The sequence below is a fragment of the Salmo salar genome, chromosome ssa04, assembly GCF_905237065.1.
Source record: "Salmo salar chromosome ssa04, Ssal_v3.1, whole genome shotgun sequence".
Taxonomy (NCBI): domain Eukaryota; kingdom Metazoa; phylum Chordata; class Actinopteri; order Salmoniformes; family Salmonidae; genus Salmo; species Salmo salar.
In genome coordinates, this window is record NC_059445.1 from 58,749,176 (window position 1) to 58,765,821 (window position 16,646).

Below are 16,646 nucleotides of genomic sequence, written 5' to 3' on the forward strand. Positions count from 1 at the left end.
CACAGGTGTCTGGGTTTCAAATATATAGACTTGGATGGCAGATGGGATAGCTGGACTAAGACGATAGAAAACCTTCTCACTGTTGACTTCAAATGCAAACGTCCCAAAAATGATACTCAAATAGTCAAAATAATGTGCTCTATTTAAGTGTCACGCTTCAAGAACAAATGGATACGTTTAGCTACTTAAGCTCCCTTTTTTGGACATTTCCCTTCGCAATCTACAGTGTGCTGGATGTTTCTCTTGTATTTCATCTGAAATAGTGTTTAATGTTTTCCTACAATAAACCAAGATAAAATGTAACACAGCCATCTTGGACCCCATGTGCAATGATTGAGCTGTAGCCCAGGTCAGTATTGCTGTTTTGGCAGCCTCTCCAGCCATTCCTCAATCTCTAGGTAGGGATTCTGACATTTATATGGAGAAAGATGAGCATGTTGCCAGAGCATTTTTTTTACAAGCAGTATTTTTATTATTTTTTTGGTATACAGTAAAATCCCAGATGACATTAATGGGTTGAAGAGTTTTCCCCCCTCCCCCCTTGTAGTCTGAGGAGTTGGGAGGAGGGCATGGTGATGTCACTGAGGTCACATCCGGGAGACAGGGTTGATGCCCAGTATGTCGAAGCCTTTAGCCATGATGGCTGCAGTGGCGTCGCACAGGAGCATCCTCCACATGTTCACTTTCACCACCTCACCTGTTGAGTGAGTGAGACGGATAAACACATAGATCTTAGGTAATTTCATCCAATCAAATTCCGCTAAAATCACATAACATTGCTTAATAACAGAACAGTCACTAAATAGATGTGATGCTATGCAATATTCACAACTCAATGATCCATGGGGCATATTGCTACACGATGAGAAGATCCAATAGAAATTAAAGCTGCAAGCAGTGTTGACGGGGTTCAGCTGTGTGCCCATTGTGCCAGGACAAATTGGACACATTGCCCTGGGATGACCTACTTCTTTACTGTTTACCACACTTACCAAATCAGAACTCAAAATCAAACTGATCATGCAATAGAATATGCTTTTGATGCATTTTGGACCAGTTTCAATGATTTTGACTTCTTTAAACGTCTTCTCCAGAACCGCTGGACTGATCGGCAACATATTTGGAATTTAGCATCTATGGATGCACATCTTTAAAAACTCACTATTTTCCAAGATGCCAACTGAAATAATGAATGTTTGCATGAATATTTTTCCTGTCCAACAGCACCACAATGTGGCCAAACTCAACCATACTTTACAGGTTAGCTAGACTCCTATCCTTGAGCATGTGTTCCAAATTTCATCACTGTGTCAAACAGATCAAGAGATATCAAAATGTGCCCGTTATAGTGCCACCGTGTGGTCAATATAAAAGGTGCTTGTTTGTCGTTTTCCTTGTCCCACAAATCCAAATTGGTGTTTACAGTGCTGTCCCATCGCTGCAACTCAGGTACAGACTCGGGAGAGGTGAAGGTCGAGAGCCATGCATCCTCCAAAACACAACCCTGCCATGCCACACTGCTTCTTAACACACTGCTTCGCTTAACCCGGAAGCCAGCTGCACCAATTTGTGGGACAAGGACATTCCGGCAGGCCAAACCCTCCACTGACCCGGATGACGCTGGGCCAATTGTGCCTCATGGGTTTCACTGCGATGCAGTGCCTTAGACCGCTGCGCCACTCGCGATGCCCCAGTTATGCTGAATCTTGACAGTGTTTGCCACATGTACCAAGTTTTATTACACTACAAATATCCATGACTGATTTATAGGCATTTATGTGCGAGACCACGCCCATTTGAATGTTTATTGGTCAGTAGAGGACATGTTGTTTGACATACTAGCCTGGAAAATAGTACTTTGAGAAACCTTGGTCCATAGATACCAGATATCAAGTTTTGTGCAGATCGGTCATTTGTTGCTAGAGTAGCAGCGTTTTAAGCGTTTTTCACAAAATTCCAAATGGTGGAAAATCCATCATGATGGACTTTATGGGTCCTTGAGGTAAATGTGTTTCTTGTGAGCAGAGAGATCTACATACTACTTTTCAGGACTCTAGCTCAAACGAGGTAAAGGGCGTGAGCTTTCAAAGTTGGCATTTTCAATCACTTGTTATAGCGCCACCACTGGCATGGCAATGCATGAGAGGGTGTAGGCCATGGTCTTTTACCATCAATCAAAGTTGGGCCGTCCTAGGCCTTACCATATCATGGGAATTTGCATGTTATTTTCCTTGGGGGAAGAACCCGGTATAATAATAATGAATGCCAACAAATACAATATGGTTTCACCAGCTTCGCTGCTAAACCCCTAATTAAGATAGTAATGAGGGTGAGAGGGCAAATTACACAGACGGGACATTAAGGACATGGACGCCATTGTAATTGACAAACAATACCATTTCCAAATTCATTTACATTTACACTAACAAACAAGGCAACAGGAAACATGTCGTCCCCCACGAATGATGCAGCCCCCCCCCTTGGGCCAATTGAGATATCGGGTGCGAATAACAAATGTCAGTTAAAGTAATATATACTGAGTGTACAAAACATTATGAACACTTCATCCATGACAAACTGACCAGGTGAATCCAGGTGAAAATTATGATCCCTTATTGATGTCACTTGTTAAATCCACTTCAAATCAGTGTAGATGAAGGGGAGGATACAGGTTAAAGGATTTTTAAGCCTTGAGACAATTGATACACGGATTGTGTATGTGTGCCATTCAGAGGGTGAATGGGCAAGACTAACTATTTAAGTGCCTAGGTACCAGTCTCTTTAGCAAATCCACTCCCTGTACTCCATGTCATGTGCCAAAGACTTTTGCAATGACAAGGAGTGGAATATTAGCTAAAAAGAGACTGGTACTGAGACGAGAAGGCAGTCGGGAGGAGGCAAGATAAGGTGGGGCCATTCTAGCCAATGAGAGAGCAGATATTCTTGTGAACAACAGGCGCAAAGTTGTTTTTCTCAGTTGGCAGGATGTCACGTCCTCCTTTTCAGTACACTCATAACCACCTCAGCATTACTAAACTTCTACTCGATCAAATAAGCCAAGGGTAGCAAATAAGCCATTACATTTTTTGTTAACCAAATTCGACACTTCTCATTGAACTCCATACCAAAAATCCTTGTTTTGTGAAAACATTTTTTTTTTAAAGCCACCTGCTGGAGAAGACAGATTTTGGGCAGAGTTACCCCTCTCGCTTTGAATCTTCCTTTCTGGGGTGACTCACACATTTCAGTTAATTGCTCCCGCCTTGGGCCAATCATTGTAATTTTGTTAATTTTCTATGGAAAGACGTGTCATTCACCCAAGTTTTGTCAGAATTGTGTCTGTGCCGTCAGTTGGTTCTTTTAAACCCAGTTTAGCAAAGGTAGACAAAGGCAAAGATATAGGGTGTTATTGAGAACCACCCATAGACTAGTCATGAAAGATTTCTATTGGTCTGTAGACTAACATTTGTATGGCTAAAACCCAATTGCCCTTCATTGTACTGTAACTTACTAACTGAAGGGTGGAAAACAAGCTGCCATATAACAAAATACAATGTTAAATGAAAAAGGTTAACTTTACACTCATGTGAATTGGTCTATATGGATTGGGCTATATTGAAATGTTTCTAAGAGAAGAAATATGAAATTCATAAACATGGTAGCAAGTTAAAGGGAACAGCTTATTATTTTCTTAAAACTGCATTGTTGGTTAAGAGCTTGTAAGAAAGCATTTCACGGTAAGGTCGACACCTGTTGTATTCGGCAAATGTGACAAATACAATTTGATGTCGGTTCGGATATTATGGGAAAACTATTCAACCAAAATTGAGGACACAACAGTTCACCTGACAAGACTGAATCCAAACATCACTTTTGATTTTGTGCATTTTACATTTACTGTACTTTTTGCTGCCCCAAAAATCTGAAAATACTCTGGATATATTCAGTAACATAAGAATATTCCTGTAAAATGTGGAGTAGGTGCAACAAACAGTAAGACAAAAAAATGACAAGGGTTTGAGTGAAATGACTAACTGGTGTCTCCAAGTGGCCAAACACCACTATAAAGTGTACACAGTTCAAAAGTCATTTCAATGCGCTTTTATGAATCAAAGAAGAGTCTTCAACTATAAGGTGCCTTTTTTTTTTTTAGCTGTGCCGCTGAGGAACTAGAGCAAGCACACTATTTGTTAACCCTGCAATCACAATTACGATTGTTGTTTACGCAATCCAAAAACTGCCAATTTTTAACCGCAATCTGGTCAGGTTGGCATAATTTGAAAGCTTGTTCTATTGCCTACATGACTAGCTAAGTAAAATACGAAATTACAGTGTTAGGCTTTCACAAAGCAATTCAATGAAATAGATCGTAATTTTGGTGCGAATAGAATGGAGTCATGAGTTGGGTTGCAAAGCTACCAGTAATTTACCAAAGTTACCGGAATATTCACTAATTTTGGTAATTAAAAGAAAACCTACGGCAATCTATCGTAACTTTGGTAATTTATACTTCAATAACTTAAAGTGTATTCTTATATAGTATTCATTTATTATAGCTGTGTCCAATTGCACCTAAATCAACCATTTATCGGATCATCAAGAACTTCAAGGAGAGCGGTTCAATTGTTGTGAAGAAGGCTTCAGGGCGCCCAAGAAAGTCCAGCAAGCGCCAGGACCCTCTCCTAAAGTTGATTCAGCTGCGGGATCGGGGCACCACCAGTACAGAACTTACTCGTGCCTCTGCACGCACAGTGAGGTGAAGACTTTTGGAGGATGGCCTGGTGTCAAGAAGGGCAGAAAAGAAGCCACTTCTCCCCAGGAAAAACATCAGGGACAGACTGATATTCTGCAAAAGGTACAGGGATTGGACTGCTGAAGACTGGGGTAAAGTCATTTTCTCTGATGAATCCCCTTTCCGATTGTTTGGGGCATCTGGAAAAAAGCTTGTCCGGAGAAGACAAAATGAGCGCTACCATCAGTCCTGTGTCATGCCAACAGTAAAGCATCCTGAGACCATTCATGTGTGGGGTTGCTTCTCAGCCAAGGGAGTGGGCTCACTCACAATTTTGCCTAAAAACACAGCCATGAATAAAGAATGGTACCTACACATCCTCCGAGAGCAACTTCTCCCAACTATCCAGGAATAGTTTGGTGACGAACAATGCCTTTTCCAGCATGACGGAGCACCTTGCCCTAAGGCAAAAGTGATAACTTAGTGGCTCGGGGAACAAAACATCGATATTTTGGGTCCATGGCCAGGAAACTCCCCAGACCTTAATCCCATTGAGAACTTGTGGTCAATCCTCATGAGGCGGGTGGACCAACAAAAACCCACAAATTCTGAAAAACTCCAAGCATTGATTATGCAAGAATGGGCTGCCATCAGTCAGGATGTGGCCCAGAAGTTAATTGACAGCATACCAGGGTAGATTGCAGAGGTCTTGAAAAAGAAGGGTCAACACTGCAAAGTTGACTCTTTGCATCAACTTCATGCATTTGTCAAAAGCCTTTGACACTTATGAAATGCTTGTAATTTTACTTCACTATTCCATAGTAACATCTGACAAAAATATCTAAAGACACTGAGGCAGCAGACTTTCTGAAAAATAATATTTGTGTCATTTTCAAAACATTTGGCCACGACTGTACATAACCAAAAGAATGTGGACACCTGCTCATCTAACATATCATTCCAAAATGATGGGCATTAATATGGAGTTGGTCCCACCTTTGCTGCTATAATAGCCTCCACTCTTCTGGGAAGGCTTTCCACTAGATGTTGGAACATTGCTGCTGGAACTTCCATTCTGCCACAAGAGCATTAGTGAGGTCGGACAATTATGTTGGCCAATTAGGCCTGGCTTGCAGCTGGCGTTCCAATTCATCCCAAAGGTGTTCGATGGGATTAAGGTCAGGGCTCTGTGTAGGCCTGTCAAGTTCTTCCATACCGATCACGACAATCCTTTTCTGTACGGACCTAGTTTTTGGGCATGGGGGCATTGTCATTTGAAAAAGGAAAGGGCTTTCCCCAAACTGTTGCCACAAAGTTGGAAGCACAGCATCATCCAGAATGTCATTTTATGCTGTAGCGTGATGATTTCCCTTCACTGGAAGTAAGGGAAATCACAACACAACTCATTGGCTGAAACGCATTAAGGAAAGAAATTCCACAAATTAACATTTAACAAGGCATACCTGTTAATTGAAATGCCTTCCAGGTGACTACCTCATGAAGCTGGTTGAGAGAATGCCAAGCGTGTGCAAAGCTGTCATCAAGGCAAAGGGTGGCTACCTTGAAGAATTTCAAATATAAAATATATTTTGGTTTGTATAACTTTTTTTTTGTTACTACATGACCCCATGTGTTATTTCATAGTTTGTTCATATTTCATAGTGGTCTTCACTATTATTCTAGTACAAAAAAAGAAAAACTGGAATGAGTAGGTGTGTACAAACTTTTGACTGGTACTGTACTTTTGTGTGTGTGTGTGTGTGTGTGTGTGTGTGTGTGTGTGTGTGTGTGTGTGTGTGTGTGTGTGTGTGTGTATGTATATAGAGACATAGTAAAATAAGTGTAAAAATATATATGATATGTCATGCTGAAACCCTGGTATTAAACACCAATGATATTGACTAAGTTGAATGTTTATATTTAGGATCAGGTTTAAAGCTGTCATTCTATTTTAAAATCATTTAATATATTTTACATGTGATAAGGCCACACAGAGGGCCAGGGATAATTACAGACACCTGTGATAATCTGAAGTGCCCCAAAAGGCCACTAAATCCATGAAAGATACATAATTTCTGGAAGATCACTGGTCAACTTTGAAGGTTTCCAGTAATATACCCTTCCTTTGCAACCCTAGTCATGAGTGCATTCAGGTGCATGTTTCCGCTGTGAATTTTCTTCACAATAGATAAACATAGGCTCATTTTGTTCAGAACAACCCAAGGTATGACACCATGTCATCTTCTAACTGTACATCAAACATAGTGATCATGAACACTGGATATTACATGATATGGAATTGTGAAGTGCACATTTGGACTTACGGATGATTGGCTTGCTTGTATGACTCATCTTTCAAAATACACAGAGTCCTCTTAATGTACAGCATTTCCCTCACTCAGACAAACAATGCTAAAGTTGCCCAATTAGCGGGAGGGATGGGGGCAACTTCTTGCTGCATGCGGTTTTCAAGTTCAGAACGGCTGTCAGTCAAAACCCATACAGAGCTGTGAAGTGGAGACCCTGAGCTATGACATCATTTATATAATGTTACTGTACAGCCACTGCACTCCAATTTAGGAGCTTATCAGTGCTCAAATCTGCCATTTTCAACCGGGATATGGGTACGAGGTAAAGGGTAAAAATACTACTGTAAATAGTAATTACAGCGGCTGTCTGGGATCATTTAGAAGAGTTATGGGAAATCATGGATCAATTCGGAATTGTATAGTTCCGTAATACACTTTAAGCATTTAATGTGATGCTTTGGCTAATGTGGCCTAGAATTCACACAGTTTGGTGGAGAGGAGGGCTAGCCTGGGCGCTAACTTGAGAGCAGCATGTTAAACTAATGCACTCTGATCTGCTAAACCCTGGGTAATAGGACTTAGCATTAGCGATGTGGCCCACAGTAGGGTAAATGCTAACAGATGCTAGTGGATCGGTTAACAACGATGCTTGCTCTCTGACACCACCCCTCTGTCTGGTGTTTGGGATTGTCCCTCTTGTGGGCTATTTAGGATTATATGAGACGACCAGAAGTCTGGGGCAGTGTATGAAAGCAATTACCAACTGGCAAAGCCAAGAAATATCTCAGATTTAGAACCAGCAAAGATATATAACTAGCATTTAGTATGGATCATTGGATGGATGAATAGATGAATAGATGAATGGAGACAGACTAATAGACTGATAGAAAGATGGACAACTTTCATTCTCTACCACCCCAGGGTCTCTTCCCTACCGGTCTGGCGGTCCTTCTCGATGCAGTAGCAGCTGTCGTAGAATTCTGTGAAGGTGGTGGCCAGCTCGTACAGGTAGTCACACAGCGTGTGGAGAAGGAGGTCATCCAGGATCTTCTGCAGGATCTCAGGGAAGCGCATGAGACACTTGCCCAGCTTCCACTCCTTGTCGTGCTGCAGGAGCACATCCGTGGTCTCTGCTGCTTTACGGAGCGCCACCTCGTCGATGTTAGCCAGCCGGGCTATGGACCTTCAGATATAGATACAGGAGGGGAAGGGATATTAAGTTGAGTAAGATATTAATGTCTTCATTTTATAAGGTGTGCATACTGTATATTGTGATAGCCTGCCTATGCAGTTTTCATATAAATACATAATAACAACACTTGTTAGGTGGGACCACAATGGACAAGATAATCACAGGTGATGCTGCTGGTCCAGACAGCTCAGTTGGTTGGAGCATCAATGGCTATCAAAAGAGACTATATCTGTGTAATCAAATGATCCCAGAACAATGTCTTTGTGTTATCTAACTAGCAATCTACAACCACAGATATACAAGATGAGCAGTATCCTGGGATTTCAAACATCCCGAGGTTTCAAACACAATGCTCAATCAAGCAAAATAATAAATCATGAATTTAAAAAAATCAACTGGTAATCTACAAAATTAGCAAGGTGTGTGCGTACTAGGGGTGTAACAACAGTACACGTACCGAACCTTTCGGTATGGGGACCTCGGTTCGGTCCTCACTGTGAACCTGAATGAATACATAAAAAATATACACTAGGCCTATAGGCTTAAGCCTACGCTGTGTTGTATGCCAATGCCTTGAGTAAATCAAATTGTATTTCTCACATGCTTTGTGTGAACTAACAGTGAAATGCTTACTTACCGATCTGAGAAAACATTGTATGCTATTCTGATAAAAACAACTACAGCCTATGCGCACGTTGTAATAAAAATGGATATCTTAACTGGCACATTTCAAACTATCCTTTTGTGAGGCGCAGCGGGGAACTATACTGAACAAAAATATAAATGCAACAATTTCATAGATTTTACTGAGTTACAGTTAATATGAGGAAATCAGTTAATTGAAATAAGTATATTTAGGCCCTAATCTATGATTTTCAGATGACTGGGAATACAGTTATCTGTTGGTCACAGATAACTTAAAAAAAAACAATGGGCCTCAGTATCTCGTCACGCTATTTTTGTGAATTAAAATTGCCATGGATAAAATGCAATTGAGTTTGTGGTCCGTAGCTTATGTCTGCCCATACCATAACCCCACCGTCACCATGGAGCACGCTGTTCAATGTTGACATGCGCAAACCGCTCGCCCATATGACGCCATACACGTGGTCTGTGGTTGTGAGGGTAGTTGGACCTCCTGACAAATTCTCTAAAACGATGTTGAAGGTGACTTATGGTAGAGAAATTAACATTCAATTCTCTGGCAACTGCTCTGGTGGACATTCCTGCAGTCAGCATGCCAATTGCACGCTCCCTCAAAACTTCAAACATCTGTGGCACTGTGTTGTGAGACAAAACTGCACATTTTACAGTGGCCTTTTATGGTCACCAGCATAAGCTGCACCTGTGTAATGATCATGCTGTTTAATTAGCTTATTGATATGTCACACCTGTCAGGTGGATAGATTATCTTGTCAAAGGAGAAATGCACACCATGTTAGAGAAATAAGCTTTTTGTGCAGATGGAAAATGTCGGGAATCTTTTATTTCAGCTCATGAAACATGGGACCAACACTTTACATGCTGCGTTTATATTTTTGTTCTGTGTAGTTCTGTAAAATGGGGAGTGGTGGGGTGGATAAACCAGAATTGGAGGATCCTCCATCCTCGTTTAAATATCCAGTTCGAGAACATTTTGGCTTCCCAGTAGATTACAATGGCGATTGACAGAGTTGTGGACAAAACGTTAACAGTGTTTCGCCACTGCTCAACGAGAATAGCATATGCAGCTGCCAACATCTCAATCATGTTGGCATATTTACGCCAGTATTCCTACCACCGCAGCAAGATGGAAACGCAAAGATAACAACTTAGTCTCCGCTCTGAATTCAAGCAGCCCTTCGCAGCTGATTCTGAGAGAGAAAAAAGGATGATGCTGCTGCTCATACTTTTCATTAGAGTGGTGCATGTCTGTAGCTTGTTGTTGTCGGTCAATCGCAAATCATCAGAGCAACACCACAGTCATAGAATCGCCATGTGTGGCAAATCAAATCAAAGTTTATTTGTCACGTGCGCCGACAACAACAGGTGTAGACCTGACAGTGAAATGCTTACTTACAGGCTCTAACCAATAGTGCAAAAAAGGTATTAGGTGAACAAAAGGTAAGTAAAAAAATAAAAACAACAGTAGCGAGGCTATAACAGTAGCAGGGCTATATACAGACACTGGTTAGTCAGGCTGATTGAGGTAGTATGTACATGTAGATATGGTTAAAGTGACTATGCATATATGATAAACAGAGAGTAGCAGTAGCGTAAAAGAGGGGTTGGCGGGTGGTGGGTGGCGGGACACAATGCAAATAGCCCGGTTAGCCAATGTGCGGGGGAACTGGTTGGTCGGGCCAATTGAGGTAGTATGTACATGAATGTATAGTTAAAGTGACTATGCATATATGATAAACAGAGATTAGCAGCAGTGTAAAAGAGGGTTTGGGGGGGGCACACAATGCAAATAGTCTGGGTAGCCATTTGATCAAGCTAGGAGGCTATATAATCAATTGAAGACGGAATTAAAATGATGTAATTAAAGGTTAAATGAGGACATGCTACAAAGACCAAGAGCTAACAGGTAGGTTGTCAGTTAATAATCTGAATGGAGGTGTTATTTGTAACTGTAAAACAGGGAGAAACCGCATGTACCCTCAATTAGCCTAGCTAGTTTAGCTAACCAGCTTCTCTAGGTTTGCTGCAGTCGTAATCATAATGGATGATAAATAATCTAGCTATGACAAGCTAGAAATTAGTCTACTAGTGCGAATCGGCTTGGTTGGTTGCCGTCTCTCCCTCCCTCCTTGCCCGTGTCACTCGCTCACAGTTCACACACCGCAAGACCCCTCTGCCTGCTAGAGCGGCACCGCTCCCTCCCTCACGCTTTATCAGCTCTGTTTTAATAAAGTAACTTACAAATTGACTTTTCTACTGCTTCCCTCACTGGGATCAGATCAGACCGGGTCTGGATCCAACCAGGTCAATACGAAACGGGTCTTGTTGTGCTCGTGTCCTTTCAGAACGGGTCTTTATATTTAAAAATGTAATTAACTACAGTAACTGTTGGCATTTATTTTTCCCACTGTACCGAAACCGAACCGTGACTCCAAAACCACAATACGTACCGAACCATGAGTTTGGTGAACGAGTACTCCCCTAGTGTGTACGTGTATAACCCCCCCCCCCCCAAGTGTGGGTCTGACGCCACCTGTGAGTGCTCTATTGACTCAGTGTGTTACCATCAACCATCCTGGGCGAAACGTCTCTTCCCCTCGTTCTCTGTGTGCAGATCAATGGAGACCGACTGGGCGCATGGCCACTGAGCCCATAGTACGTTCAGGGGAGGGGAGAGAGAACCAGGGGAGGGGCAGGTTGTTGCTCCCTACAGCCCAGCGAAGGATCACCTGATGCGGGTAAAGGCGTAGAGCAGGTAGGCGGCCGTGTTGCCCCGGTCATCCAGCATCTTGTCGAAGGAGAACACGTAGTCGTTGATGCGGTTGTGGGACAGGTCGGCGTACTTGATGCAGCCGAACGCCACTGAGTGCTGGGCCTTGGTCAGCTCCTCTGTGCTCAGCACCTGAGTTAGACATGATCAGAGTTACAGGCAATCAGGCATGGGTTCAGTTCACTGGGCATCTGACACAGATCACAACTTGTTTCTGTGTGTCACAACGCATCTGGGACAGGTTGAAGTACTGTACTGCTATGAGTCTGACCTGTCATTCATGCCTTAAACCCCACTGGACACAGTCTAATTCCTCCAACATCCACGTCGAGTCCAATACCCTGTTAGGTATGGACAGGCTCACACCTAGAGAGAGTGGGGATGTGTGTAGATTGTGTTCTTTAGTATTGGTGTGTATAGGGTTTGTGTGCATTAGTGTGTTTTGAGCAGTATGGACAGGTGTATTTAAATGAGGTTGAGACGAGAAGGTGGCAGGGTTGGGCGTGTGGCCAGCCCCGTGGTGCCATTGATGCCAACTACATAGGGCATGGGCGGTGGTACGCTTACTGCACTAACAAAACAAAGATCTCAGAATAGATCTGAATTGGCTCCATCCGCCAGCATTTGCTAAATTTATTACGCCCCAGGGAGCAGGACGATTATACGCCTACTTACTTTTCTGCATAATTTAATGCAGCATGTGTAACTTTCGATATCCTTGACAATTATAGGCTTAGCGAAACCCTGATTCAGAAGACCTCCTCTTGCGTCATAGACTGAAAGAAAAGAGGCGGCTGCAGTTGGCACGCAGGCAGACGGCTATGCCAGGTGGAAGCAGCGTGCGTTTCTGCCTTTGGAACATAAAGACTAGATAGAGACATCGTTCAGGCTGTAGAGATGACTATTCAGGCTGTAGTAATGATGTGTTTTACACTCTACTCACAATGTGTGTCCTGCAGGCTTTATTTGGATTATTAAGGCCTTGAAGAAGAGTTGACTAGTAGAATCAGGAGGGAACTAGGATGAAACAAATGGCTACACGGTATTGATGGAAACACAGGCAGCATCTATCTCACCTTGTCTCGGTCTTTCTCCTTGAGTTTGTCCATGGACCTCTTCAGGCCTTCGTCCAGCAGGTCCATCAGCCTCACCGTGTCCCCAGACCGAGTCTTAAACTTCTTCCTGAAGAGACAGACGGAAGGACAATACTCACTCAACACTTCAGGAACTCTTCCATTCCTTCACCATTAATCCAACATAACTGGATCTGTGAAAAAAGTGGTGGTCTTACATCGCTCTATCCAATCATGTTCAATGAGTAAAATCATGTTCAATTATTGAGAAACGATGTGTGCTATTCCACTTTCTAGTATTTGACTGAGTGAACAGTGTTTGAACAGGGCTTCAGCTCCCTCTCAGCCCAACAGTGGAGTACCAGGCTCTAACCACAAACCACCACTTATCTTGCTCCTCTCACCACCCCTCCAGCCTCTTACGACCAACACAACCCATTCTGACTGTGTTTGATGCTTTATTAATGCACTGGGTGATATTGTCTGCTTAGTAACGAGACTCCTAGTAGTCATACACACAACGTGTGACCAATGGGCCAATAAAGCAAATGAATGGACAAATAAAACCTAAGAGTGCTAATTCAATATGCTGATAGGCTTACGCAGCAGGTGGGTCAGTGGTCTCTTGGATGGCCCAGTGCAGTATACAGTGCTATGAATGCTTAAATAGGCATGCGTCTGTTGCCATCACGTGATTGTTGGCGTATGTCAATCTGTGTCATGTTCATTAGACACCAAATGGAAGAAAACATACTAAAACAGGAGGGGCTCATTTGACTTGTCCAATAAGAAGCACTCATTTTAGTTTTCTGTAAACTTTTGTTGGTTTTTGTGCGCAAATGAATAGGACCCTGGAAAAACTTCAGTAATTTGTAGACACTCACTTATCCTCTCCCAGCACCACTCCAAAGCCTGCATGCTCCACTCGTGTCACCTTGGGGTCGTACCAGCCAATCATCTGAGCCGCTGCAAACACCACCTGGAAGTGGGTGGCCTGTAGTGAAAAAAACACACATACGCATAATTAACTACAGTCATGAATTGGGCACCAGTTAAATGTTTAGACCGAGTTTGACAGGCTAATAAGGATGGTTGCAAAACATTGCAAGTAAACTTAATGACTTCACATGTACGATCCACTCCAGTAGAACATTTTACAGCCTAAAAAACAGAGTGAACACACAGACAAGCCAATCATTGTGGTGTTGAACTGCAGTGAGAGGGCAGTACTCTGGAGTCCTCTACTCATGCCTGTCTCTGACAGTATCTTACTTCTCTCTCCGGCTCAGAGAAACCAAGACACAGACAGCTGACCCTGAGTGGATTACCTTCTCAGCAGGTGACACCGGTGGCGTCACACAGCAAGGACCTCAGAGGCACAACAGAGCTAGCCTGGTCCCAGATCTGTTTGTACTCTTGCCAACTCCAATGCTGTCATTGTAAAAGCCAAACATGTTTGGCATGACAGCAAAAAAACAGACTAGCACTCAGGCAATAATATAGGCACTCTCCCCTGCCTCCCTCAACTCCCTCCTCACCTGGCCGCTGTCCGTCACGTAGATGATGATGTCTGCCTTCTCGTCAAATAGCCGCTGGCGCAGGGCGGCCAGGTCTGAAGTGTCGTATGTGTAGCCCCCGTCAGACTTCACCACCGTCAGGGGGATCTGTTGGCCCGGGGCAAACACTATCTTACGTCCCTCGTCCATCTCCACCAGGCCTGGAGGGAAGGAAGGAAGGAATGGAAAGAAGGAAAGAAAGAATTGCTGAGTCAACAGTGCCCCCCTCTGGACACATACACACTACAGCAAACACTGTACAGTACAGCAAGAGACCCAACTTTTTTCCCAGTTTAATTTGAGGGACCTAGGAAAATGTTGTTTTGAAGCTAATTTCCTGCAATTCTGCATAGTTTAGCAAGACTCAGGATATCTTTTAGGTAGGCTATACATATTCTCTTTTAGGGCTCCCGAGAGGCGCAGCGGTCTAAGGTACTGCATCTCAGTTTACTTGCATCTCACTTCAGTCCTTGGTTCGAATCCAGGCTGTATCACATCCGGCAGTGACTGGGAGTCCCATAGGGCAGCTCACAATTGGCCCAGCGTCGTCCAGGTTTGGCCGGGGTAGGCTGTCATTGTAAATACGAATTTGTTCTTAACTGACTTGCCTAGTTAAATAAAGGTTCAATATATATACTGCTCAAAAAAATAAAGGGAACACTTAAACAACACAATGTAACTCCAAGTCAATCACACTTCTGTGAAATCAAACTGTCCACATAGGAAGCAACACTGATTGACAATAAATTTCACATGCTGTTGTGCAAATGGAATAGACAACAGGTGGAAATTATAGGCAATTAGCAAGACACCCCCAATAAAGGAGTGGTTCTGCAGGTGGGGACCACAGACCACTTCTCAGTTCCTATGCTTCCTGGCTGATGTTTTGGTCACTTTTGAATGCTGGCGGTGCTTTCACTCTAGTGGTAGCATGAGAAGGAGTCTACAATCCACACATGTGGCTCAGGTAGTGCAGCTCATCCAGGACGGCACATCAATGCGAGCTGTGGCAAGAAGGTTTGCTGTGTCTGTCAGCGTAGTGTCCAGAGCATGGAGGCGCTACCAGGGGACAGGCCAGTACATCAGGAGACGTGGAGGAGGCCGTAGGAGGGCAACAACCCAGCAGCAGGACCGCTACCTCCGCCTTTGTGCAAGGAGGAGCAGGAGAAGCACTGCCAGAGCCCTGCAAAATGACCTCCAGCAGGCCACAAATGTGCATGTGTCTGCTCAAACGGTCAGAAACAGACTCCATGAGGGTGGTATGAGGGTCCGACGTCCACAGGTGGGGGTTGTGCTTACAGCCCAACACCGTGCAGGACGTTTGGCATTTGCCAGAGAACACCAAGAAAGGCAAATTCGCCACTGGCGTCCTGTGCTCTTCACAGATGAAAGCAGGTTCACACTGAGCACGTGACAGACGTGACAGAGTCTGGAGACGCCGTGGAGAACGTTCTGCTGCCTGCAACATCCTCCAGCATGACCGGTTTGGCGGTGGGTCAGTCATGGTGTAGGGTGGCATTTCTTTGGGGGGCCGCACAGCCCTCCATGTGCTCGCCAGAGGTAGCCTGACTGGCATTAGGTACCGAGATGAGATCCTCAGACCCCTTGTGAGACCATATGCTGGTGCAGTTGGCCCTGGGTTCCTCCTAATGCAAGACAATGCTAGACCTCATGTGGCTGGAGTGTGTCAGCAGTTCCTGCAAGAGGAAGGCATTGATGCTATGGACTGGCCCGCCCGTTCCCCAGACCTGAATCCAATTGAGCACATCTGGGACATCATGTCTCGCTCCATCCACCAACGCCACGTTGCACCAGACTGTCCAGGAGTTGGCGGATGCTTTAGTCCAGGTCTGGGAGGAGATCCCTCAGGAGACCATCCGCCACCTCATCAGGAGCATGCCCAGGCATTGTAGGGAGGTCATACAGGCACGTGGAGGCCACACACACTACTGAGCCTCATTTTGACTTGTTTTAAGGACATTACATCAAAGTTGGATCAGCCTGTAGTGTGGTTTTCCACTTTAATTTAGTGTGACTCCAAATCCAGACCTCCATGGGTTGATAAATTGGATTTCCATTGATTATTTTTGTGTGATTTTGTTGTCAGCACATTCAACTATGTAAAGAAAAAAGTATTTAATAAGATTATTTCATTCATTCAGATCTAGGATGTGTTGTTTAAGTGTTCCCTTTATTTTTTTGAGCAGTATATATATTTTTTAATACAGAAAGTGAATAGATCAATTGATAGCGACAGAGTCAGACATTATATGAGATTACTTCCCAAGCAAAGTCACATTTCTTTGACTCCTCAACTTTAGAAGGTCATAGCTCAACTTTTGAATGTCAGA

The 16,646-nt window shown here is 43.6% G+C and overlaps 1 protein-coding gene across 2 annotated transcripts in view; it reads right to left on the reverse strand.

The window, feature by feature from the left end:
* Positions 1-448: 448 nt before the first annotated feature.
* syrc (Arginyl-tRNA synthetase, cytoplasmic) overlaps positions 449-16,646 on the reverse strand; it is a 32,411-nt gene continuing 16,213 nt past the window's right edge. For both annotated transcript variants that reach the window (NM_001140465.1, XM_045716219.1), the window contains 6 exon segments: positions 449-697; positions 7,977-8,224; positions 11,626-11,798; positions 12,743-12,848; positions 13,624-13,733; positions 14,278-14,456. In NM_001140465.1, coding sequence (NP_001133937.1) covers positions 588-697; positions 7,977-8,224; positions 11,626-11,798; positions 12,743-12,848; positions 13,624-13,733; positions 14,278-14,456 — 926 coding nt within the window. In that variant the 3' untranslated portion in view covers positions 449-587.